The sequence below is a fragment of the Ranitomeya variabilis genome, chromosome 3 (assembly GCF_051348905.1).
Source record: "Ranitomeya variabilis isolate aRanVar5 chromosome 3, aRanVar5.hap1, whole genome shotgun sequence".
Classification (NCBI taxonomy): domain Eukaryota; kingdom Metazoa; phylum Chordata; class Amphibia; order Anura; family Dendrobatidae; genus Ranitomeya; species Ranitomeya variabilis.
In genome coordinates, this window is record NC_135234.1 from 679,829,867 (window position 1) to 679,857,438 (window position 27,572).

Sequence of the window (27,572 nt, forward strand, 5' to 3'; positions counted from 1 at the left end):
CGTTCCAAATCCAGGCCTCCATTGGTTAATAAATTTGATTTCCATAGATGATTTTTGTGTGATTTTGTTGTCAGCACATTCAGTTTTGTACAGAACAAAGTATTCAATGAGAATATTTCATTCATTCAGATCTAGGATGTGTTATTTGAGTGTTGCCTTTATTTTTTTGAGCAGTGTATATTCTAACTCTGGCACTGGTTTCAGGACGTAATCTTTCATTGCATGCCCTTCAGTGTTCAGTAGTGAACACTGCGTGTGTGTGCTAACAGAGCAAGAAGAAATTAATGAGTTGGTTGTAATCAAAATACACGTCCCTGCACAAGAATGTGGTACCTGAAAATCTGCTCGGGGGCCTGATAAAAGGTCATCGAGGGCCGGAAATGTGCCTGGGGCCCGAGGTTCCCCACCCCTGCCTAGGTCATGGGTGTTCCAGCAGTCCAATGACCACAAACAAATTTAAAAAAAAACAAAAAACCAACACCCAGAAATGGGAAGGAAAGAAAGCGCTGGAGAGTTCTGAAGTGGGCAGCATTGAGTCCGGATCTAAATCCCATTGAACACTTGTAGAGCGATCTTAAAATTGTTATTGGGAGAAGGTGCCTCCCAATGGGAGAATTGAAGCAGTTTGCAAAAGAGTGGCCTAAATGCCAGTTGAGAGGCGTATAAAGCTTGTTCATGGTTATAGAAGCGATTGATTGCAGTTATTTATTCCAAAGGCTGACCACATACCATTTCACTTTTTGGCTGTTTATGTCACTTTTGCATTTTGTCATTGATCTCATCCCTAGACGTACTGTACAGTAGCATGAGGCGGTGTCTACAACCCACAGAAGTTGCCCAGGTAGTGCAGCTCAAGGATGGCACATCACTGTGAGCTTTGGCAAGAGTAGCCGTGTCTGTTAGCACAGTGTCCAGAGCATGGAGCAGATACCATGAGACAGGCTAGCACGCCAGGAGACTTGGAGGGGGCCGTAGGAGGGCAACAACCCAGCAGCAGAACCACTACCTCCTCCTTTTTGCAAGGGAGAACAAGAGGAGCACTGCCAGAGCCCTGCAAAATTACATCCAGCAGACCACCAACATCCATGTTTGCTCAGACTGTCATAAACCCGACTCGATTGATTGTTCGATGTCCACAAGTGGGTGTTGAGCTTACAGCCCAACAGTGCAGGGCGATTGGTATTTGCCTAAGACCAAGATTGGCAGATTTGATATTGGCACGTCCTGTGCTCTTCACGGATGAGCGCAACACTGAGCACATGTGACAGAGCTGTGGAGAACGTTAGAATCGACATCATCAGGTAACCATGGCATCGATCGGGACCACGAGATGACGTCGCGGGGTCTCCGACCGAAGGGGAGACGGACTTTCTTCCCTCTTCCGAATTGCTGCGATCACGAGTTCAATCGCAGCATTTAGGGTGTTAACCCCTTCCCGACCTGTGACGCCACGTAGGCGTCATGAAAGTCGGTGCCAATCCGACCTGTGATGCCTATGTGGCGTCATGGAGGGATAACGTCCCTGCAGATCAGGTGAAAGGGTTAATTCCAATTTCACCCGATCTGCAGGGACAGGGGGAGTGGTATATTAGCCCTTTTGGGGGGGGGGGGGGGGGAGGAGAGTGGCTTTGTAAATAGTAAATGAACCCCCCCCTTTATCACCCCCATAGGTAGGGACAATAATAAAATAGAAACATATATATTTACTTTTATTTTTCAACTAGGGTTAGGGTTAGAACTAGGGTTAGGGCTAGGGTAAGGCTATGTGCACACGTATTCTGGTCCTCTGCAAATTTTTCCGCAGTGCAAAACCGCTGCGGATTTACCGCAGTTTTTCTGCGGATTTCACTGCGGTTTTACAACTGCGGTTTTCTATAGGAGCAGCTGTAAAACCGCTGCGGAATCCGCAGAAAGAAGTGAAATGCTGTGGAATGTAAACCGCTGCGTTTCCGCGCAGTTTTTTTCTGCAGCATGTGCACAGTGTTTTTTGTTTCCCATAGGTTTACATTGTAATGTAAACTCATGGGAAACCGCTGCGGACCCGCAGCTGCGGAAACGCTGAGGATCCGCAGCGTGTGCACATACACTTAGAATTAGGCTATGTGCACACGGTGCGGATTTGGCTGCGGATCCGCAGCGGATTGGCCACTGCAGATTCGTAGCAGTTTTCCATCAGGTTTACAGTACCATGTAAACCTATGGAAAACCAAATCCGCTGTGCCCGTGGTGCGGAAATTACCGCACGGAAACGCTGCGTTTTATTTTCCGCAGCTTGTCAATTCTTTGTGCGGATTCCTCAGCGTTTTACACCTGTTCCTCAATAGGAATCCGCAGGTGAAATCCGCACAAAAAACACTGGAAATCCGCGGTAAATCCGCAGGTAAAAAACAGTGCCTTTTCCCTGCGGATTTTTCAAAAATGGTGCGGAAAAATCTCACACGAATCCGCAACGTGGGCACATAGCCTTTGGGTTAGGGTTGGAATTAGGGCTAGGGTTGGAAATAGGGTTAAGATTAGGCCTGTGGTTAGGGTTATGGGTGTGTTGGGGTTAGGTTTGGGATTAGGGGTGTATTGGAGTTAGGGGTGTGTTGGGGTTAGGGTTGTGATTAGGGTTATGGCTAGAGTTGGGATTACGGTTAGGAGTGTGTTGGGGTTAGTGTTGGAGTTAGAATTGAGGGGTTTCCACTGTTTAGGTACATCAGGGGTCTCCAAACGCAACATGGCGCCACCATTGATTCCAGCCAATCTTGCGTTCAAAAAGTCAAATGGTGCTCCCTCCCTTCCGAGCCCCGACGTGCCCCCAAACAGTGGTTTACCCCCACATATGGGGTACCAGCATACTCAGGACAAACTGGGCAACAACTATTGGGATCCAATTTCTCCTGTTACCCTTGTGAAAATAAAAAATTGCTTGCTTAAACATCATTTTTGAGGAAAGAAAAATTATTTTATTTTCATGGCTCTGCGTTGTAAACTTCTGTGAAGCACTTGGGGGTTCAAAGTGCTCACCACATATCTAGTTGAGTTCCTTGGGGGGTCTAGTTTCCAAAATGGGGTCACTTGTGGGGGGTTTCTACTGTTAAGGCACATGAGGGGCTCTGCAAACGCAACGTGACGCCCACAGACTATTCCATCAAAGTCTGCATTTCAAAACGTCACTACTTACCTTCCGAGCCCCGAAGTGTGCCCAAACAGTGGTTTACCCCCCCACATATGGGGTACTAGCATACTCAGGACAAACTGGGCAACAACTATTGGGGTCCAATTTCTCCTGTTACCCTTGCGAAAATAAAAAATTGATTGCTAAAACATCATTTTTGAGGAAAGAAAAATGATTTTTTATTTTCACGGCTCTGCGTTATAAACTTCTGTGAAGCACTTGGGGGTTTAAAGTGGTCACCGCAAATTCTAGATTAGTTCCACGGGAGGTCTAGTTTCCAAAATGGGGTCACATGTGGGGGAGCTCCAATGTTTAGGCACACAGGGGCTCTCCAAACGCGACACGGGGTCCGCTAACGATTGTAGCTAATTTTTCATTCAAAAGTCAAATGGCGCTCCTTCCCTTCCGAGCCTTGCCGTGTGCACAAACAGTGGTTTACCCCCACATGTGAGGTATCGGTGTACTCAGGAGAAATTGCCCAACACATTTTAGGATCCATTTTATCCTGTTGCCCATGTGGAAATGAACAAATTGAGGCTAAAAGAATTTTTTTGTGAAAAAAAAGTACTTTTTCATTTTTACGGATCAATTTGTGAAGCACCTGGGGGTTCAAAGTGCTCACTATGCATCTAGATAAGTTCCTTGGGGGTCTAGTTTCCAAAATGGGGTCACTTGTGGGGGAACTCCAATGTTTAGGCACACAGGGGCTCTCCAAACGCGACATGGTGTCCGCTAACGATTGGAGCCAATCTTTCATTGAAAAAGTCAAATGGCGCTCCTTCCCTTCCGAGCCCTGCTGTGCGCCCAAACAGTGGTTCCCCCCACATATGGGGTATCGGCGTACTCAGGACAAATTGTACAATAACTTTTGGGGTTCAGTTTCTCTTTTTACCCTTGGGAAAAGAAAAAAAATTGTTGCCAAAAGATCATTTTTGTGACTAAAAAGTTAAATGTTCATTTTTTCCTTTTATGTTGCTTCTGCTGCTGTGAAGCACCTGAAGGGTTAATAAACGTCTTGAATGTGGTTTTGAGCACCTTGAGGGGTGCAGTTTTTAGAATGGTGTCACTTTTGGGTATTTTCAGCCATATAGACCCCTCAAACTGACTTCAAATGTGAGGTGGTCCCTAAAAAAAATGGTTTTAACTATTTTGTGCCACATAACTCTCGTTTAACAGAATAAAAATCCAAAATTTGAAAATTGCAAAATTTTTTAAATCTTAGCCAAATTTCCATTTTTTTTTTTTTTTTTACATATAAGCGCAAACATTATCAACCTAAATTTACCACAAACATGAAGCCCAATATGTCACGAAAAAACAATCTCAGAACCGCAAGGATCCGTTGAAGCGTTCCTGAGTTATTACCTCATAAAGGGACACTGGTCAGAATTGCAAAAAACGGCCAGGTCATTAAGGTCAAAATAGGCTGGGTCATGAAGGGGTTAAAGTGCCGGAAGCGGTGTGGGACCTGGCACCCAGGGCTAGTTGTCAGAAGCACATGATACCCGGAGGCGATTGTGAGTGCTTGGACATATCTCGAAAAATGAAACCGCTAAGGGACTTTGAAAATGGTGATAAAAAAATAAATTAAAAAATAGTTTCAGAATTTCACCACTTAAAAAAAATATACATATTTGATATCTGCGTACTCGTACGGACCTGGAGAATCATATTGCCGTGTCCGTTTTACCGTACAGTGAACATGGTAAATACATTTTAAAAAAGCTATGGAATTGCACTTTTTTTGCAATTTAAAAGCATGTGAAAATGTTCTTCCCGTTTTCCAGTACACTGTGGTAGAATGAAAGATGTAATTCAAAAGTACAACTCATCCTGCAAAAAAACAAGCCCTCATATGGCTACATTGATGGAAAAATAATAAAGTCGGTTCATAGAAGAAAGGGAGGAATAAAAAAAAAAAAAAAAAAAAAAGGAAAAAAAAAAAAATCACCTTTCATGCATCTATATCAGAGGGGACAATAGTGGTCCATCATACACAAGTAATGTGACAGGTAGGTATCACACGTGCAAGACCGGAGTGGAATGAAATGTTCTTTACTCCGGCTCCCATGAAAATGGGGTAGCACGGTGGCGCAGTGGTTAGCACAGCAGCCTTGCAGCGCTGGAGTCCTGGGTTCAAACCCCACCAAGGACGACATCTGCAAAGAGTTTGTATGTTCTCTCTGTGTTTGCGTGGGTTTCCTCCGGGTACTCCGGTTTCCTCCCACATAGGGAACCTAGATTGTGAGCCCCAATGGGGACAGCGATGATAATGTGTGCAACCTGTAAAGCGCTGCGGAATATGTTAGCGCTATATAAAAATTAAAATTATTATTAAATGGCACCAACCTCTATTACCAAACCTGGCTATTTCTACACTAGACCTGTCAGGGAGACAACTAATATTAGGCCTTGGTTGTAGCAATGTCTCAGATCCAACCTCATTATGTATAAGGCTATGTGCACACGTTGCGGTTTTTGCTGCGGATCCGCAGCAGTTTTCCATGCGGTGTACAGTACAATGTTAACCTATGGAAAACAAAAACCGTTGTGCACATGCTGCGGAAAAAACCACGCGGAAACGCAGAGGTTTATTTTCCGCAGCATGTCAATTCTTTGTGCGGATTCCGCTGCAGGTTTGCACCTGCTCCAATAGAAATCTGCAGGTGAAAACCCGCAGAGGAAACCGCGATAAATCCGCAGTGGTTTTTCACTGCGAATTTTGCAAATCCGCTGCAGAAAATCCCGCAATGGAATCCGCAGCGTGTGCACATGGCCTAAAAGCTTCCAAATATATGACCCAAGCAAGTGGGTGCGATGCTGACAGGATGGCCACTTGCCCAGCAGATGTCAAGGCCAGACCCGAATTCACCAGAGCAGTGTTGTTGTGCAGGACACAAGTCAGCAGATGCTTTGACCTGAAGCGTTTAGAGTCAGCACAATCCCTCTGCAAGCAGTCACAAAAGAAAATGAAAAACACGTGGGATAATGCGCTCCACTCAGCAGTTCTATCTTTAGACAATACTAAAAGGACAGTCAGGGGAAGGGGACTTGATGGTAACTTTTTAAAGGGAAAGCCTGTCAAAATGGATCGAACCTTGAAACAAGGAAGAAGTGAAGTCCAAGAGCTCAGATCATCAGTGATTTCCAGGCCAAAGCACACAATACCAGGCCACCACACGCAATACCAGGCCGCCGCTCGCAATACAGAGCCTGAAGTAATTGCCCAGTAAGGACATCCCAGTCCCTTTGTCCTGCCCAACCACTAGGCCAGGTCTAGGAAACTTTTTTCAGACCTGATTATTATTGGGCTACTGGCACTGTCCAAGAAATACGAAGCAACTCACCAAGTGAAACAAGATTAAAAAAAAAAAAAAAAAAAAAAAGACAGCCATATTTCCCAACACCTAAGCACAATATTAATGCACTGCATGATGCAGCAGACCCTCATGGTAAAGGCTGAGTGCTTTTTTTTTTGCGTGTTTTCATCAGTGTTTTTATGCCAAAACCAGAAGTGGAACTTACAGTGAACTATAACTGAAATATTGACATCTGTTCTGTGTTTTGGAGACACTCCTGGTTTTAGCATACAAATACTGACGTGTGAATAAAGCCTAAGGAATACACTGATCCTTAGGAGTGCAGCTGCTACTAGAACATTAAAAATCAACTAGATGGGCATTTCCTGAAGGAAATACATGGTGCTTGAACAGCGCTGCCAGCTTTACAGCAGCACTTACTTATCACACACAGGACGGGGGGCACTTACTTATCACACACAGGACGGGGGGGGGGGGGGGGCACTTACTTATCACAGACAGGACGGGGGGGGCACTTACTTATCACACACAGGACGGGGGGGGGGGGCACTTACTTATCACACACAGGACGGGGGGCACTTACTTATCACACACAGGACGGGGGGGGGGCACTTACTTATCACAGACAGGACGGGGGGCACTTACTTATCACACACAGGACGGGGGGGGGGGGGGGGGGGCACTTACTTATCACAGACAGGACGGGGGGGGCACTTACTTATCACACACAGGACGGGGGGGGGGGGGGGGGGCACTTACTTATCACACACAGGACGGGGGGCACTTACTTATCACACACAGGACGGGGGGGGGGGGCACTTACTTATCACAGACAGGACGGGGGGGGGGGGCACTTACTTATCACACACAGGACGGGGGGGGGCACTTACTTATCACACACAGGACAGGGGCACTTATCACACACAGGATGGGGGGGCACTTATCACACACAGGACAGGGGCACTTATCACACACAGGATGGGGGGGCACTTATCACACACAGGACGGGGGGGCACTTATCACACACAGGACGGGGGGGCACTTACTTATCACACACAGGACGGGGGGCCACTTACTTATCACACACAGGACAGGGGGCACTTATCACACACAGGACGGGGGGGCACTTATCACACACAGGATGGGGGGGCACTTATCACACACAGGACAGGGGGGCACTTATCACACACAGGACGGGGGGGCACTTACTTATCACACACAGGACGGGGGCACTTACTTATATCACATATACAGACATCCCCCTATATACAGACACCGTACAGTTGCATAGCTGCCATCTTTGTAAGGTCAGTGCAGCTGCGCTGTGGCTTCAATACATGTCAATTGGGGGTCATGGAAAGGTCGCCATTAATTCTTATGGGAACATTTTTTCTTAAAATGTGATTTTTTTTTTAAAAAAACTACAAATCGGATCGACTCCAAAAATACATAGCACACCTGTCCCCACCGAGGGCTTCGAAACGCCGCCTGAACAGGGTCTCTGCACCCAGCGGTTCGGGCCACGCGGAGAAGAAGTAGAATAATAAAATGTAAGAAATCGGATTACAATATGTTGCTTGAACCTAGAGGGTTCAAGCACCATAATTAGAGCTACCAAGTGTCTCTTTAGGCTGGTATCACACTGCAGATCACCAGTCTTGAACACAACCTTAGAGGCGTAGATGGGGAGTTAAGTTCAGATCAGAAGATCCAGGACCGCTCCAGATATCACTGTCCATTCTCAAACTGTGAAGGTCTCAGCCTGCAGTATGTATCCGAGCACAAATGGATGCCTCGTAATACTAAAAAAGGCTATAGGGGTCCAATTTTAAAAGGAGGTTCAAGGTTGACAGATAAGCCCTAAATAAACTATTCAGATCTTGCTTATTGATAAGTGCATTATTGTCCAATACCATACTATATGACTTTTACTAACTGCTACGGGACAGGACACTACAAAAGTGACCCCAGATCACAGCTAATTCCAGATCGGAAAGGTTTGCCTCCTAAGCTGAAAGTGATCAGCTCACTATCTGCAGATCTGTGTACATTACACTCACATTAATATGTTCTTGTCTGCCGCTACTGGGGTCCACACCAGTTTTTTTACAATATATTAACAATATCCACCTCACCCATAAGTCTATTTAAATGCATTAGGCCATAAGAGACAAAGTGTAGTAATATATTAAAAACAGTATAGTTATTGGGAAACCTTTATGTTTCGGGGACAAATCACACAATGCCGCCAAAGTACAGTAAGAATAACCACTGCAGAAAAAGAAAGTGGGAAATTAAATCTTATTACGCGACAGTTTTTGTAAAGCAGACCTGTGGCATAATAAGATTTTGCTGATGTAGATGTCACTATATTTAGAGCTCAGGTCACAGGAGCTGCACATCGACACTAGTGATCAGGGAACATGCTCATTCATAGGTTTTATCTGATCATGCTCGGAAAATATGTTCGAGTCCCAGCAGCACATGCATGGATAGCCTAACAAAGAGGCGATCCCTACATGTGTTGCGGCGACTCAAACATATTTTTCGAGCACGCCAAAGTCACTCGGTTAGCACACGAGCATGATCGGATAACACCTTACTTATTCCAAGAATGTTCGCTCATCACTAATTGACAACCAGTTCTTCTAGGTGGCAGGTAAAGAATTCAGAAAAAAAACAAAATAAAAAAAACAATCACATTGCCTTCTTACTTCTTCATTAAGACTCAGAGCTCGCAAAAGAGAATCCAGGTCATCAAATTCAGCGTAGCCAAAACCTTTTAATCTTTCTGGATTGCTGGGCTCCCGGGGTAAACGGACAGCGCTAATCTGCATGTGAAGAACAAAAACAGACAAGTCGTTCAGGAACCAAATCACAAACAAGGGTTAAATCCTTTAAGCGCTACAATCTGTAAAGAAAGGGCCATGTGACGTTATATCATCGGTACAAAACTGCAGGAAAGGATGAAAAACTATTGTGCAACAGGGATCGTTTAAAGAGAAAAATGACAACTAGACCTCTGTAAGAAACATAAAAAGGAAATAAGAAAACAGATTTCCTTCTTCTTTCTTGTAAGTGTAATACAGGGGGCGTTTCTCTGTACTTTCTTTATGTGAAATGTACCCAATGGTGCCAATGAAAAATTTTATTAGAGCTTCTCGCAAGTGTTCCATATTAAAATGAATGGCAACAGAAAATGATACCGTTTGATGAATTTCTTAAAACAGATTATCATGTTGACATGCATTTGCAGACAATTTACTGCACTTTGACAGTGTCAAAAAAAAAAAAAAAAAAGACCAATTTTTAATGTTTTGGATCAGATTCTCATTAGTATTTAGTCGGTGTGGCAGTTTTGATCATCTCTTTTTTGGATATGAGAAGTACTCATCACACATGACGATCATACAGCACATTGATGAGTGCTGCCCAATAGGTTTCAGACCCAAAGACTTACATTTTTGAGTATGATAAGTGACTCGGATCGAAAATCTGACAGCTGTGTATTTTGGTGTTGACCACAGGTATGAGAACAGCCCCATAACTTGTAATAACATCTCCGTAAAAAACGCAGACAGAACTCACATGTGACGAACTGGCGTCTTTCGGAACATCGGAGCATGTATTTTCAGAAAAAAACTAAAAGTAGCAAGACACCACTTACATTAAGCCCTCGGAAAAACTTTTGGATGGATTCCTCCGTAACATCATAGGGAAGATTTCCAAGGAAAGCAGTGAAGGGGGGACTTTTTGGGAGTCGGCTTCGGTCCACGTTAGGTTCACGTGCAGCTCGAGGGGCAGTAGGAAGGATGGAGCGATCAATCGGGTGACCTCTGTACGTATCATCTTCGTTGCTGTGCCACGTGGTGGAAACTGAAAAGTAAAAATTTGCCAAAATTATGGAAACCACCATTTAAACAAATTACATCAGCCATTTACAAGTTAAAGCTCTTTCTGCACTACTATACTTGGCCTAAATGGCCACCATGTAATGTTACATTTGTTCTGTATGCGAGATATACACATGGCCGTCACCAGCGATAACAAATGTACCAAGCACCCACCAGCTGATCACCGGCCATGTTTATTTGCTTAAAGGGAATCAGTCAGCAGGTTTTTACCATTTCTCCTTAGGGGAGGGACAGAGAACCCGATTCCACTGATGTGTCACGTTAGTGGTCTCTGCTGCCATTTTGACACAATGCCTGTTTTCTCTGCTGCAAGTTTACCAGTTGTATGAATGCTAAACCCTGTATAATCCCACCCATCCCACTGAAAGGCAGAAAGCAGACAATCCTTGGTGGCATGGAGTTATACAGATGAGGGTGACTAGGAGGCACAAGACACCTAAAACGCTGTAGCGATAATCTGCTGAGAAAACACAGCCCAGTGACATCGCTGCAATCAAGGTCTCAGCCCCTGCATTATGCTGCTCTCAGATTACAATATTAAAAACCTGGTGAAGATTCCCTTTAAAAATAAGAGGGCTGATCCACTACTAAACTGGACAATCACCATAAGGAGCAGGGTAATGGAGCTTCAACTGTAGGCTGCCCTTTATAACCAAGTTGGGGTCATGCACAATTAATGAAACCCAATTTTCACTTTTCTTTTTGAACCCCTTAGTGAATGGGCCAAATTTTTTAAATCTGATCAGTGTCACTTTATGTGGTAATAACTCTGGAATGCTTAAAAAAAAAATCCCAATGATTTTGAGATTGTCTTTTCGTGGCACATTATACTTTATGATCATGGTAGATTTAGGTCAACATATTGTGTTTATTTATTAAAAAAAAAAAAAAATCAGAAATGAAAAATGTTAAAAAGATTGCAATTTTCAAACTTTGAATGATTTATCCCTATAATCCACACAATAAAAAACAACATTTCCCACATGTCTGCTTTACATCAGCACCATTTGTGAAATGTTATTTTATTTTGTTTGCATTTTAGGAGGTTTCAAAATGTAGCAGCAATTTTTCATTTCTGCAAGAAAATTTACAAAATTTATTTTTTAGGGACATATCCAGGTTTGAAGTGACTTTGGGGGTCCAATATATTGGGAAATCCCCAAAAGTGATACCATTTATAAAAAAAAAAAAAAAAAAAAAAAAAAAAGTCAGGTAGTTTATTAACCCTTCAGGTGATTTTCAGGAATGAATACAAAGTGACATGACAGGAATGAAGAAAAGGAGATTTTTGTGTACTCACCGTAAAATCTCTTTCTCTTAGCCTCTAATTGGGGGGACACAGGACCATAGGTGTTATGCTGCTGTCCACTAGGAGGCGACACTATGCATAATCTGAAAAAGATTAACCGTGGCTCCTCCTCTACAGCATACACCCCTGGACGGCGTCAGCCTTCTCTAGTTTTGTGCAAAAGCAGTAGGAGGAACGTAACATGAATGACAGACATGCCTATAAGGCCACTATGTACGAGCTCAAAGAACAATATGAGAACTCAACAGTAACAATGGCCCGAAAAGGGCAACAGGGTGGGAGCCGTATCCCCCAATTAGAGGCTAAGAGAAAGAGATTTTACGGTGAGTACACAAAAATCTCCTTTACTCTGTCGCCTCATTGGGGGACACAGGACCATGGGACGTCCCAAAGCAGTCCCTGGATGGGAAGCAATGGACGAATATTGTGCAGACAGGCCCCTATACTTGGGGCACCGCCGCCTGAAGAACACATCTACTCAGGCTCGCTTCCGCTGAGGACTGGGTATGAACCCTGTAGTGTTTAGTAAACGAGTGTGGGCTAGTCCAAGTGGCCGCCTTACACACTTGTTGTGCCGAAGCCTGGAGTCGAATGGCCCAGGAGGCCCCTACCGCCCGTGTAGAGTGTGCCGTAATACCGGCTGGAAGAGGAGAATTCTTAAGGCGGTAGGCCTCTTGTATGGTGGATGTGATCTTCCTGGCAAGGGTAGCTTTGGAAGCTGGGAGACCCTTGCGGCCGCCTTCTGGAAGAAGGATAAGGGATCAGACCTCCGGAAGGACGCAGTCCTAGACATATATACGCAATGCCCTGACAAGGTCAAGCGCATGCAGAGCCTTCTCCACTCTATGAACCGGGACCGCACAAAGGGATGGCAGTGAAATTTCCTCATTGAGGTGGAAGTTGGACACAACCTTCGGAAGGAAGGATGGGATCGTACGGAGAACTACCTTGTCCTGGTGGAAAGCCAGGAAGGGCCGTCTGCACGAAAGTGCTGTCAGTTCAGACACCCTGCGTAGCGAGGTGATTGCCACCAGGAAAAAACCACCTTCTGGGAGAGAAGGCAGAGCGGGACCTCCTTAAGGGGTTCGATGGGTGGTTCCTGCAATGCTGTCAGGACCAGGTTGAGGTCCCATGTTTCTAGTGGTTATCTGTAGGAGGGAACCAATTGGGAAACCCCCTGAAGAAAAGTCCTTACTCGCAGCTTGGTAGCAATGCGCCTTTGAAAAAAAAAAAAAAAAAGCACTGAGAGGGCTGACACCTGGCTCTTAGGCGAGCCCAGGGACAGCCTGGCCTCCAGACCCGATTGGAGAAAAAAACAGGTAGTTCGGGGAGGGAAGAAGGGAATGGGGTCTGGCCGCGAGATTCGCAGCAGGTAAAGAGAACTTTCCAGGCACGGTCATAGATCTTGGCAGAGGCTGGCTTCCGTGCCCTGATCATGGTCCTAATGACGTCCGTCGAGAGCCCTGCCTGGGTTAGAACCCAGGTTTCAAGGGCCATGCCATCAAATTGGGAGCCCCTGAGTTCTGGTGGTAGAACGGGCCTTGTGATAGAAGATCCGGGCGGTCGGGGAGGCGCCAGGGGGCGTCTGCTGAAAGTTGTACGACGTCGGCGAACCATGTACGTCTGGGCCAGTCCGCTGCGATTAAGATGGTTGGAACTCCATCTTGCTTGATCTTCCTCACCACTCTGGATAACAGGGGGAGAGGTGGAAAAATGTAGAGGCTGTAACTGGGTCCAGTCCTGAACCAGAGCGTCTGCTCCGAGCGACCGCGGATCGTGTGTTCTGGCCATGAAGTTGGAGACCTTGGCATTGAAGTGGGATGCCATTAGGTCCACATATGGGGTCCCCCAGCGACGGCAGATCTGACGAAAAATTTCGGGATGGAGAGACGACTCTCCCGGATCTATTCCTTGTCGTCTGAGGAAGTCTGCTTCCCAGTTGTCCACACCCGGAATGTGGACTGCCGAGAGAAAACGAGCCTGTGTCCTCCACCCAGTGGAGGATGTGTGACACTTCTCGCATCGCCTGGGTACTGCGGGTCCCCCCTTGGTGATTCACATATGCCACGGTGGTGGCATTGTCCGATTGTATTCTGATGTGAGAGGCTGCCAGTAAGTGATGGAACGCCCTCAATGCCAGGAGGATGGCACGAATTCCCAGGATGTTGATGGGCATGGTCGCTTCCACTGGGGACCACTTGCCCTGTGGTGTAGGTGCACTGCACCCCAACCCGTCAGGCTCACATCGGTGGTCAGAACATTTCACTGACCTGTGAGAAAGGATTTCCCCTTTGCTAGCGAGGTTGGCTTGAGCCACCAGTGCAGGGACCTCTTGGTTGACGTTGGCCGGAACTCCCTGTCGAGAGAGAAAGGGGTTCCTGTCACAGGACATGAGAATGGCTAGTTGGAGAGGCCTGAGGTGAAACTGGGCCAAATTGGGACCGCTTCTATTGCTGCCCCCATCCTGCCGAGGACTCATGGCAAACCGGAGAGATCGAGGGGGTTTGCGGAAGAGGATGCGAACTGCTAGGCGGAGAGCCAGTGCCTTGTGCCTGGGAAAGAGCACTAGACCCCTGGAGGTGTTGTATAGCATTCCCAGGAAGGTCAGAGACAGACTCAGGGTTGGTGATGACCTTTGTAAGTTGACTAACCAGCCCATGCGACTCAGTGTCGATTGTGATTGAGACGCTGAGCTCGCAGTCCTTGAAGGTAGGAGCCTTGATGAGTAGATCGTCCAGGTATGGAACGACTACTATGCCTCTGGAGTGCAGGACGTCCATGGTGGCTGCCATGACCTTGGTAAACACTCTGGGAGCCGTGGCAAGTCCGAACGGAAGAGCCACGAACTGGTAGTGGTCCTGGTCGATTGCGAACCTGAGAAAACTCTGACGAGCAGGTGCAATAGGTATATTCAGGTATGCGTCTTGTATTTCTATGAAGGCGAGATATTCTCCCTTCTCCATGGACGCAATGATAGACCGAAGGGGACTCCAGCGGAAGTGACGAACCCGTACATATTGTTGAGTTGTTTTAGGTCCAGTATGGGCCGTACGCTGCCTCCTTTCCTGGGGACTACGAATAGATTGGAGTAGAACCCTCGGAAGCGCCCGGCCGTGGGAACTGGTACTATGACTCCTGCTTGAAGAAGCGAGGGAACCGCTTGGTGGAAGGCACGAGCCTTGGCTGGCGGTTTTGGGGGAACAGAGAGGAAGACTCGATTCAGTGGGTTGGAGGTTGAACACTATCTTGTATCCAGAAGACACTAGTTCCCTGACCCACCTGTCTTCTGTAGTAGGCATCCAGACTTGCTGGAAGAGCAAAGTCGGCCGCCTACTGGTGGGATGTCTTCCGGGGTCCGCGAGTCATGAGGAGGAAAAAATCTGAGGTTTACCTCCTTTGGGCTTTGACTGGCCTGCTTCTAACTGCCAGGTCTTGTCCGACCTTTGCGTCGACCTGAGTTGTCCTTGTGTGGGGAACGGTTACGATTTTGTGTTGGACGCGAGACGGACCAGCCCGAGGAATTCCGAAAGGATCGGAATCGGTTTTGTTACACTTCTTGTAAGTGCGTATAGGTTTCAGTTGAGGGAGAGAGGTACTCTTCCCCCCCGGTGGCGTTGGATATCATGGTGTCCAACTTTTCACTGAAAGGTCACCCACTGAGATACGGGAGGTGCGTGAGGGACTTCTTTGAGGTTACGTCCGCTTTCCATTCCGCAGCCAGAGGATACGCCGAATCGTGATGGCGTTTGATGCTATCCCCGCTACGCCCCTTGCTGAATACAGAGCTGCATGAAGCATGTAATCTGCTACAACTGCTATTTGAACCGCTTGGTCCGACAGCTCAGGAGCAGATGCTTGGAGGCCAGCTTGTAAATTTTTGGCCCAAGCCAGTATGGCCTTGGCAGCCCGAACTGAAGTGAACACGGGAGCCAGGGAGGCCCCTGCAGCCTCGATAATTGAACAAGCCATGCGTTCTAACTGCCGGTCTGCTGCGTCCTTGAGGGTTGAGCTATCTGGAAGTGAAAGGAGAGTCTGTGCTGCTAGTCTAGAGACTGGGGGGTCCACTTCGGGTGGATCTGTCCATTCCTTGGTTTCCTTCTGTGGGAAAGGGTACCTTGCGTCCAGATATTTGCGATTAGCAAATTTTTTCTCAGGCTGTGAGAGCTGCTCTATAAGGATCGCTTTAAACTCTGGATGGTTAGAGAAAACCTTAGGCGGCTTCAGAGGTCCTTCAAAGGAAATCCTCTGGTGGCAGATTAGAAATGTCCAGCACCTGATGGATGGAAGAGATTATGTCCTCGACTAGCCCTGTATTGCTAGGGGGGATTGGGATCAGGGACCCCTCCGTTTCCCTGTCCGAGTCGGAGTCACAGATGCGTTCCGAATCCTGTGTATCACTGAGGCGTCCCCTGCTAGGTGAGCTGGGGAGGAGGCCTTCTCTGGTCGGGGACTGCGGAGATCTGCATTGTCTGCCCCTGGAAGGGGACGGTCTAGATGACTTGGAACTACGGTGTCTCTCCCTAGAAGGGGATGACCGTGTGCTATGGGATGACGCAGATGGACTTGACTTATGGGTCCGCTTGCGTCCTGACCTAGACGTGGATGTGCCAGGTCGTTCTGTTCCTGAGTCAAGCTCTCCCTTTCCTGGGTAGTGGTCATAGCTGAGGCATGACTCTGCAGAGCCTGAAGCAGTGTGGAGGTTTGGTTATCCATAGACTGCGTCATAGATTGCGACCTCTGAGTGACCCATTCCGGCGTGGCATTAGACACCGAGGCATTGGCAGGGGCTTCTTGGGGCTCTGACGCAGTAGTCTGGATGCAGTCCTGGCAGCGCGTTACGTGTGCTGCCACTGGGGAGAGCGGTCGAGCAGGCTGTACAGAATGCATAATAGCAGTCCTGCCTGGTTCTCTTGGACCTGACCTTGAGCCCGGCATAGTGCACAGAGTGCAGAAGGGTTGCTATGCAAAGGACCTTACAGGGGTAGAGAAACCTATAGGGGAGCCTTATAGGTAATATGGATTTACAGCCGAGTAAAACAACCCAGCTGTGATCTGACCCCACCAGTATGCCCCTAGGTCCAGCGCCGAAGATCCACAGTCTTGTGCCCCCCGGAGACTGGCTGGCCTGGTCCTGCTGACCGGGAGATGCAGGGCTAATCCTTGCTGCAGTAGAAATGGCCGCCGAGGTGAAGAGGCAGGGGGAGAAGGGGACGGAGAGCTGAGAAAAAGGCGGCAAGGCTGTGTAAAAACGCGCCCTTTCTGTCTCGATCCACCCCCTTTATGACACTGTAGAGTGTCATATTTGTCATCCGGGGGGGGCGGGCCGGTGTGTGTGTGTGGGGGGGGGGGGGGGGCGGAGAGGAGGCGGCGGCTACAGCTAGGCCGAAGCCGGGGCCTAAATTAGATGCCTGATGCCCAGAAGGGCTCCAGGCCGGCGCGGAAGTCCGGGGGGGGGGGGGGGGATCTGAACCGGACCCCCCCGGATTTAAAGGCAGGATAGCGGTGGGGCTGTAAGCGGGAGGGGGGCCCTGTGAGGGGTCCCCCTAAGGCAGTATAGAGCTGGTGCTGCCGCAGAGACGGGGCGCAGGGAGCCCTGTGTCTGTATGTGCCATGCCTGCCTGCACTCCCCCCGGCCCCGACAGGAGCCCGCAGCTGGGCTGGGGTCCCTGGATGCAGGCGCAGTGTGCTGGCCCATTGCTGGGAGCTGTAGAATGCTGCCTGTACAGGCCCTACCTGAGGCGTCTCAACCTAATGCCCCCAGAGGGGGATTAGGGAGGGTGCTGTTGTCACCTTCAGGGGGCTTTATCCTCGCCTCGACCTCAACCCAGAAACCAAAAGGAATTAGGGAAGGAGGGGGGTCTCGACTTCGAACCAGCACCCGAGGAACTTGGGAATAGCCATCTTTACTTCAACCGGGCACCCCGTAATAGGGGGCCGAGGAAGGAGCCATGCCGGGAGTCTCACAGGAGACCCACTTTTCTTCATCTGTAATCCGTCGGGAAAAAACGGAGTAAAAAAAATCTTAGGTGTGCCTCCTATGCGACACTAAGCAAAATCTGGAGAAGGCTGACGCCGTCCAGGGGTGTATACTGCAGAGGAGGAGCCACGGTTAATCTTTTTCAAGTTATGCATAGTGTCGCCTCCTAGTGGACAGCAGCATAACACCCATGGTTTTGTGTCCCCCAATGAGGCGACAGAGTAATTTATTTTTACCACTTAAAGGGAATCTGTCACCTCATTTTTCGCATATAAGCTGTGGCCACCGCCATCAGGGGCTTATCTACAGCATTCTGTAATGCTGTAGATAAGCCCCCCCCAGTGTAACCTGAAAGATAATAAAAACAAGTTATATTATACTCACCCAGGGACGGTCCCGCTGCAGTCTGGGTCCAATGGGCGTTGCAGCCCAGGTCCAGCACCTCCCATCTTCATACGATGACGTCCTCTTTGTTTCCTGTCGCAGCTCCTGCGCAGGCGTTCTTTATCTGCCCTGTAGAGGGCAGAGCAAAGTACTGCAGTGCGCAGGCGCTAGGCCTCTCTGAGCCTTCCGGGCACCTGCGCACTGCAGTACTTTGCCCTCAACAGGGCAGATAAAGAACACCTGCGCAGGAGCTGTGACAGGAAACAAAGAAGAGGACGTCACTGTATGAAGATGGGAGGTGCCGGACCCGGGCTGCAACGCCCATTGGACCCAGACCGCAGCGGGACCATCCCTGGGTGAGTATAATATGAAAATGAGGTGATAGGGATTCCCTGTAAATGTTGCTAACTTCTGAACAGGTCACTATAGCCAGCTGATGGGTGCTGATAGGGATAAAGAGGGAGCCCCACACTGTTAACCATTTATATGATGTAGTCATTACTGACAGCAGCATCTAAGGGGTTAAATAGATATGGACGTGCAAACACTGATCATGGCTGATGAATCAAGTTGTCAGCTGTAGAGTACAGCCGACAGCAGCTGGATTGTCACCTGTATGGGGAGGCTAGTCTTATATCGCAGGTCAGTAAAAAGATGTGTTGGAGGTTGTTAAGGGTTAACAGATGCAGAAACACTTACCATCTCCTTCCAGATCATCGGTCTCATCAGCCCAACTGACTGGTTTTGTGGCATAGGTGGTGCTGCCGCCGCCACCACCACCACCACTACTGCCACCACCACCACCACCACCACCTCCACCTCCGCTGTTCCCATCATCTGCTAAGAAGTCAGTGAGGGTTAAAGTCTTCCCCTTCTTATTCTTCTTCTTAGCTGTAATAAAGGAGAATTACATAAGATACAACTCAGTTATACTCCAGAATATAATGTGAGAAAGAAAATAATCACGTTACATATACAAGTGACTGCAAGCCCCTGTCCGTAACACTGCTGCACCACATGTGAAGGGGCAGGTGCTTCCCAGCGCAGAATACTAACAGAGTAATGTTACTGGAGTCAGAGTACCCATGTGGAAGCGTGACTACTAAATCAGGGCGGAATAAGGCTCTCAGCACATTCCTGTTATGGGTCCCAGCGAAAGTCAATGGGGTTAATCTGGTTTCATTGGATTCCGGATAAGATAACTAATAAGAGGTGATGTCCGGCCATAGCATATTGAGGAGCAAGGTCAACAATACGATATTGGTGGAGGTCCGAAGCCCAACATCGTCACCGATCAGCCGCCAGATGGAAACACTGAACAAGCCGCGCTCCGTTTATTGTGTAGCGGACACGGCCTGGCTTTCGGATGCTGCTTCTGAATAGCAGCTGCTCTATAGACGGCTCATCAATATGTTGCGATAAGACCACTGCTTTAACATGTCCTTCATTCTGGTGGCAAACTATGGGCACACTGGCTGATCATCAGGAATCAGTGTCACTAGGAAGGCTCCTTTTCCGATTCTCCACCTGTAAACCGGATGCCAATCACAAGGCTTATAAGTAAATTGCTTGATCACGTGAAATGATGTGTAAGCTTCCTTAAAAGGGAGCCTGTCACCTCAGAAACTACCATTTAACTGAAGATATAGGGTTAATCCTGTAGGTAAATGGCGTTACAATGCTGCTCGGGCCGCTTTGCTCTGCACTTTGACAGCCAGCTCTGCAGTGCATCTGTCAGAGCGCCCTCTCAAGGTGCCGGGGCGTGATTACAGGTCCAGAATAGTGAGCGATGACAATAGCCACGCCGTGCACACCCCTATGGCTGAGAGCCGGCGGCTCCTGGGAGATAATACGTTCATTTTCTCCCAGTAGCCGCACTTTCTGTAAGGCAGTTGGGCAGCACTGGTAAGTCATTTACCTGCAGGCTAGCCCTAGATCTACAGGATAATCGTGTTCTCAGAGGTTACAGCTTCCTTTTAACTACTACCAGAACGCCCATAGTCTATAAACATCCGGGCAGTCCACATTTTACTGTGCAGTGACATTACAAAGTGTCATTGCAAAACAGGAATGGGGGAAACTGCTGTCAGACACAGCCAGACTTCCCATACAGAAGCAGATCGGGTTTATTACCATCTTTACGCAGCAATCATGTAGTCACTGTATGAGAGGAGCAGGAGCTGCTGGGACCTGGCAGACACAGATCAGCTCTGCAGCCAACAGGCGACACTTTCTCTGTAACTGGGGCCGATATACTAGACACAGGTAAAAGGAGAAATCAGGAACATAACATTTTAAATATTGAAATGCCCACGAAAAGGATGATTATGACCTTATTTGGGGCATAAAGTGTGTAATACATGGAAAAAATATCGCTGATCTAACTTCGCCCCTGTCAAAATAAAAAACGTTATTAATAAAAAACACAATTTAAAAAGTTTTATAATACTGCGTTGTGATTAACCCCTCATCTCCCGGAGCGGTTTTCCGTTTTCGTTTTTCGCTCCCCTCCTTCCCAGAGCCATAACTTTTCATTTCTCCATCAATATGGCCATGTGAGGGCTTATTTTTTGCGGGACGAGTAGTACTTTTGAACGACACCATTGGTTTTACCATGTCGTGTACTAGAAAATGGGAAAAAAAATTCAAAAAAAATTTCAAAAAAAGTGCAATCCCACACTTGTTTTTTTGTTTGGCTTTTTTTGCTAGGCTAACCAAATGCTAAAACGGACCTGATATGATGATTCTCCAATTATGAGTTCATAGACACCAAACATGTCTAGGTTATTTTTGATCTAAGTGGTGGAAAAAAAAAATCCAAACTTTGATAAAAAAAATAAAATAAAATAAATTGCACCATTTTCCGTTACCTGTAGCGTCTCCATTTTTCATGATCTCAGGTCGGGTGACAGCTATTTTTTGCATGCAGAGAGCTGACATATTTAATGATACAATTTTTGTGCAGATATGTTCTTTTGATCGCTCGTTATTGCATTTTAATGCAATGTCCCAGTGACAAAAAAAAAACAATTCTGGCGTTTAGACTTTTTTTCCCCTCACTACACCATTTAGTTGTCAGGTTAATCCTTTTTTTTTTTTTATTGATAGATTGGGCAATTCTGAACATGGCGATACCAAATATGTGTAGGTTTGATTTTTTTATTGTTTTATTTTGAATGGGGGGGAAAGGGGGGTGATTTAAACTTTTATATATATTTTTTTTCATATTTTTAAAAGCTTTTTTTGTTTTGTTTTACTTTTGCCATGCTTCAACAGCTTCTATGGGAGGCTAGAACCTGGCATAGCCTGATCGGCTCTGCTACATAGATTGCCCCTATGTAGCTGAATTACAGCATTGCTATGAGCGCTGACCACAGGGTAGCGCTCATAGCAATCTGGCATTATCAACCATAGAGGTCTTCAGGAGACCTCTGGTTGTCATGCCACAGCACCGATGACCCAAATCACATGACGAAGGTCACCGATGTGCGCACTTCCGGCTGGATGCGCTTGTTAAATGCCTCTGTCTGTGGCATTTATTATTATTATTGTTATAGCGCCATTTATTCCATGGCGCTTTACATGTGAGGAGGGGTATACATAATAAAAACAAGCACAATAATCTTAAACAATACAAGTCACAACTGGTACAGGAGGAGAGAGGACCCTGCCCGCGAGGGCTCACAATCTATAAATTAGATAACAGTTGCAGGTGGATCGCAATTCCGCCCTCGCCTATTGCAGGCACATGTCAGCTGTTCAAAACAGCTGACATGGCGTGGCATTGATGGGGGCTCACCACCGAAGCCCGCATCAAAGCTGGGGTTCTGCCATCGGATGTACTATTATGTCCGACGGCAGAAAGGGGTTAAAAAAAAAAAAAAAAAGATACTACGGTAAATTTTTTTGGGAGGGGGAATAAAGTGGATACATTTTATTTCCTATTATCTCCATAGACTGCCACTCTCCTGATATCAGAGAAAAAGAAAAAAAAGCTTCATGTGTTAAAAAGATAAATAAAAACAATGGAATATGTGGATGAGAACTTTTTATTGTAATGATGATAACGTGTGAAAAAATAAACAAAAATGTGGCTGGTCAGGAAGTTTCTATGACCTACGTGCCCATACGGATGGCTTGGGGGGAGGGCAGATCCTACTGACAGATTCCATTTAAGAGCTACAAGGTCATACACAGGCGCCTTGTACATTGAAGCCTGACTCCGTCATTTACAGCGTGCAGACGACACACGAAATTGCTGGGCGGCTTCATTCTGACAAGGTGATGATGTCCCAAAGGGGCCGCAGATTTACTGTAGACCCTCTTCTGCGTGGAAATACATTTTAGGCTACGTTCACATTTGCGGTCAGGGCCGCAGCGTCGGGCGCCGCAGCGGCGCCGCATGCGTCATGCGCCCCTATACTTAACATGGGGGCGCATGGACATGCGTTGTGCTGCGTTTTGCGCCGCATGGCCGCAAGCGTTGGACGCAAGAAACGCTTCAAGTTGCATTTTTTTTGCGTCCAACTTGCGGGCAAAAACGACGCATGCGGCGCAAAACGCAGCGTTTTAGCGTGCGTTTTGCCGCGTTTTTGTTTGCGTTGTGCGCTGCGGCGCCGACGCTGCGGCGCACAACGCAAATGTGAACGTAGCCTTATACAGACACTGTGGTCTCCGGCCGGAGGAGACAGCGCTGTGACAACAGTTTGGGTGCAGACAAAATACTAAGTAGAAACCACATTGTAATGACTACGAAGCTAAACACTTTATCTCTGCCGGAGCAGAGTCCTAGCGCAGAGATAACGCCCTGCCCATGGACAATCGTCACTAGCACTTTCTCTGCAGAATCATTCACCCTCACCAGGTCCGTTATCACAGATTAGGCTCCGCTCACATGTCCAGTTGTCATCCAGCTGTAATGGATCCAGTAATTAAAAAATAAATACTGAATCTGTTAAATTATTTGTGCCTGTGTGATACAGACCCCAAATAGCCCGTAGGTCGCAGGCTTAAAGCCACTTTTATAGGGCTGAATCCCAGACAGTATTTTCCATCAGTATGAACCAAGTGGTACCTACAAGGAGAAGTAAAACCAGAACAGGCAGCTGTGCAGGCATCTTTGGCCCCGCTACCGGCTTACAAACTCCGACAAACATAGGAATGAGGCTTAGAGCGGTGGGGTAACAGGTCCCACCCCTGTACGTCTGGACAAAGCTGGCTTTACAGTATACCGCATGACGAGAAGCTTCCTCAGGTACTACAGAGAGATGGGGCTGTGGAGTGTTTAGGCCCTTAGGTCAAAGGAATAATACTCTCGCAGAATGTTATGGGACATCTTAATTCTGACCAGAGGGTCCACACCACCTATAATGCAGCATCTACCACCAGTCTATGGGACAGCGCCAAGCGAATGGATCCATGTGTCTATACAAGAGAATCCACACATCATACACGTACAACTTTTTTTTTTTTTTTTTAATGGCATCAGTTGACTAATGTCTATTGGCAATTTGTCACTGACAGATTTCAGAGGGAAGATGGATTGGGCATGCTGAAATCCAACATGTTCCCCATGGACCTAGACCGCGATCACAGCAGCTTAGTCACCTCTTGCCAATGAAAGCCATGCATGCCCAGCTAGTTTATGGTGGGGTTGATAGGAAGATTTCTGCTTGGCTGATGGCTAAGTACATGTTGACCTTTATAACAACTCTCACTACAGTCTCCACTCATCTACACTTGATTGACAACTGCAGCTTGTCCTGAGCAGTGCGAGATTTCAGCAGCACCAGGGAGGAGGGACACTGAGGACATAGTGATCAGACTAGGAGGGAGAATAATTTATACTTTCATAAAGGATTATAGTGTCATTCAGACATGAGTTTACTACTTAAAAGTTGGCGTCCTATCAAAATTTTTATTTGACAAGCGATAATTATATAAGTTCATTAAGATACTCGAAGATCGCCATCTTCGCCAGTTTCCAGCGCCGCTCTGATCGTTTTCTCACTCATGACATATTCCAACTCCCAGGATCACACTGGGGTTTACATGTGAGTATGACACAGAAGGGCTCGCTCACACTGGCGTATAATGCGGAGGGGTGCAATGCGAGAAAATCTTGTATTGCGCTCTGACCAGTGTTATTGAATAGGGCAGAGTGGATCGGCTAACTTTTTCTAATGCTGACTCGATGCAGTCTGATATACGTCAAGACAGGCGATGGAGAAACTAATCTCTTCTCACCATTGATCCAATTCTCGTATGCGAGAGGATCGGATAGCAATAAAATGACACTCGGCACACGCTCGCCGCAGAGTGTCATTAGCCATCGCATCGGATGCTGTACACTAATGTGACACCAGGCATTATATAGCTTTGGGAAATAAAAGTTTGTATGGGGTATTTCTATAAGTGCACCAGTCTCATCTGGTCCAAGATCGATTTAGTAATGTATTCAGTTTCTATTGTGAAATCTAGCGACATGTGTTTTTAAGGATTTGACCGTGCAAATGAAGTTACTATTGTAGGTGTTTGAGTGATTAATAAATTCACCTTTTGCACACGCAGCACTAAGTAATGCAAATTAAATATACAATTAGTGATTCTGCGCCTTTCTCCTCCCTGAACCCTCCCATTTATCAGCTATAGACAGAAGCGATGTCCCTGTGATGTCCCAGGAACATAGCAAGTAATACAGGCTCACTGCTGGTCTGCTTACATCAGGGAACCCAGAGATCACACAGCCGACAGCCAGGGAGGACCAGGGGTCAGTGACAGAGGATAACTAACTATATTATGACTTGCTTTGAAGTTTTAAGCATATTAAAATGTATCTGTAAATCCCAGAAAACCTAATATTCCATGGCCCCTAAACACAGGGCTTGCTTTTCCCATGTTCAGACCTCATATTGAAAGGATCTCCCAATGTTCACCTCTGATGGAGAGCTGCGATGTGTCCCTCTGTACAGGAGAAAACGTCACCAATAGCATAAAATAAAGTATAGCGAAGGGCATGTTTTATTCTGCATACCATTGTATGGAATAGTCTAGCCTACCATGATACTCTATACAACAAGTGCAGTAATGTACAGCGGCCGGCACTTTGTGGTCTTCAGTAAGTGCATTCACCTGCTAATTGCACATAAGGCGCTTGTCCTATAATATGATAAGGACAAAGCCTGAGGCCGGGTTTCATGCTGTCACCTTAGTCCATAAATAGACAGTTCTTATAAATAATATGTATATGAGAAGTAGGAGTAAATTCTCAGATACACTGCTCCATTCTGCTGACACAGGCTGCGTCTACACAGCGACGTGCCGCACAAGAAAAACATCTGAGCACCTCGCTGTCACGCGACTATGTTACAGCTCCAACCTTGCTTTAAATAAAACAGTCAAGTTGCAGATAAGTCGTATATTGGAAGCAATTTGCAGAAGTCCACGGCAAGCGTTGCCACCAGCAACAGAAAAGCTAACATTCAGAAACACTGGCGCCTAAGGGTATGTGTCCACGTTCAGAATTGCATCAGGATTTGACGCAGGTAAAATCTGCACCTGAGGATGCGGATTTGTGTGTGTTTTTGTAAGCTCAATAAAGATATACAAGAAAAAAAATAATAACAATGATGATGTCATTTCTTGTCCAACCTCTTCATTTACATACTCCATTGAAGAATAAACACAGATACGTTAGATGGATACGATACATATCTATCTATCGTATCTGTCTATATCGCATCTATCCATCACATCTATCTATGGATCTATCTATCGTATTTATCTATGGTATCTATCGATATGTCTATCTATAAATATATCTCTATATAGATATATTAATAGATAAGATATATTGATAGATAATAGATAGATAATAGACAAACAGATTATTGATAAATAAGATAGATACGATAGATAGATGGATCACACAAGCAAGAAACGTTTCTCGCATGTGTTATCCCAGCCTTAAATAAAGACACACACACTCGCGTGAAACTCACACAAGTCTCTCGCCTCAATACCCGGCACTGCCACCGGCACTCGGAAGCGGAGCGTGCGGCTGCATGTATTGCTATGCAGCTGAACGTTCCGGTCCCGAGTGCCAGGTATTGACGCCGGCCTTAAACGCAATATTTAGTTGAAAAAAAAAAATTGCGTGGGCTCCCGCGCAATTTTCTGCGCCAGAGGGGGAAAGCCAACGGCTGGGGGCCAATAGTTATAGCCTGGGAAGGGGGTAATACCCATGGCCCCTCTCTAGTCTATGAATATCAGCCCTTTACTGCCTATTAAATTAAGGGAGCCCCCCCAAAAAATGACGTGGGGTCCCCTCATTTTATAACCAGAAAGGCTACGAAGACAGCTGCAGGCTGATATTCATAGCCTAGAGAGGGGCCATGGTTATTGCCCCCCCCCCCAGCTACAAATACCAGTCCGCAGCCGCCCCAGAAATGGCGCATCTGTAAGATGGGCCAATTCCAGCACTTAGCCCCTCTCTTCCCACTTCCGTGTAGGGGTGGGATATGGGGTAATAAGGGGTTAATGTCACCTTGCTATAATGGAGAGGCATCAAAAAGACACCTATCTATTATTAATCCTAGAGTAGTGAAAGGGTTAGAAAAAAAAAATAAAGACACAGCCAGAAAAAAGTATTTTAATATTCTTAATTTTACCATACTCGATCGCCTGCATAAAAAATTTAAATAAACCAACCGTATACTTACTTTCCGCCGTAGTCCAATTAATAACGAGTGTCTCACGACGATCTCCCCTATAGAACAGTAACATCAGGTGAGGTCACTGCTCTATAGGACCTTCAGTGACACACTGACAGGAGACAATGGCTCCTGCAGTGCATCACTGAGGTTACCTTAGTTCAGAGTCTCACTTTATGGCATTGATGCGTGGGAACTCTCACACAGCAGAGCCAAAAGTGAGACTAGGGACTATTTTTTACAGTGGTGGAGGAATACAGTGCGGAAGGATACCTTCCATCATTGTATTCCTGGAGCCCTTGGAGAGCGGTCGCATCAGCTGATGCTCTTCACGGGAGATCGTTGTGGGACACTTGTTTTAATTGGATATCTGCGGATCAGGGAGTATATTGTTTGTTTATCTATATTCTGTCTGTCCTGGAAATCCCGCGGGCACAGTATCGACGTAGAAATCCCGCGTCTCTGATTGGTCGAGGCCGCCAGGCCTTGACCAAACAGCGACGGGCACAGTATCGACGTAGATGTCATAATGGTTGCCATGGCGACGATGATGTCAAAGGTTGCCTTGACCAATCAGCGACGGGCACAGTCTGCCGCGAATTCTGGAATTATCATTGTCCATATACTACGGGGACATGCATATTCTAGAATACCCGATGCGTTAGAATCGGGCCACAATCTAGTTATTTTATAATTTGTTACAGGTGACAATGGCTTCGGGGATCAAAGTGACAAGGTGATGGTGAGTATGTACTCTAATGTACTGTATGTATGTATAGTATGTATGTTATGAATGT

General features: G+C 46.7%; 1 protein-coding gene across 1 annotated transcript in view; it reads right to left on the reverse strand.

The window, feature by feature from the left end:
- The window catches only part of EIF4B (eukaryotic translation initiation factor 4B), a 54,771-nt gene that overhangs the window by 21,418 nt on the left and 5,781 nt on the right, over nucleotides 1-27,572 (reverse strand). Inside the window, exons 2-4 of the mRNA XM_077298021.1 lie at nucleotides 18,764-18,955; nucleotides 10,148-10,356; nucleotides 9,195-9,311 (exon numbers count right to left, since the gene is read on the reverse strand). Coding sequence (XP_077154136.1) covers nucleotides 9,195-9,311; nucleotides 10,148-10,356; nucleotides 18,764-18,955 — 518 coding nt within the window. The remainder of the gene's footprint in view (nucleotides 1-9,194; nucleotides 9,312-10,147; nucleotides 10,357-18,763; nucleotides 18,956-27,572) is intronic.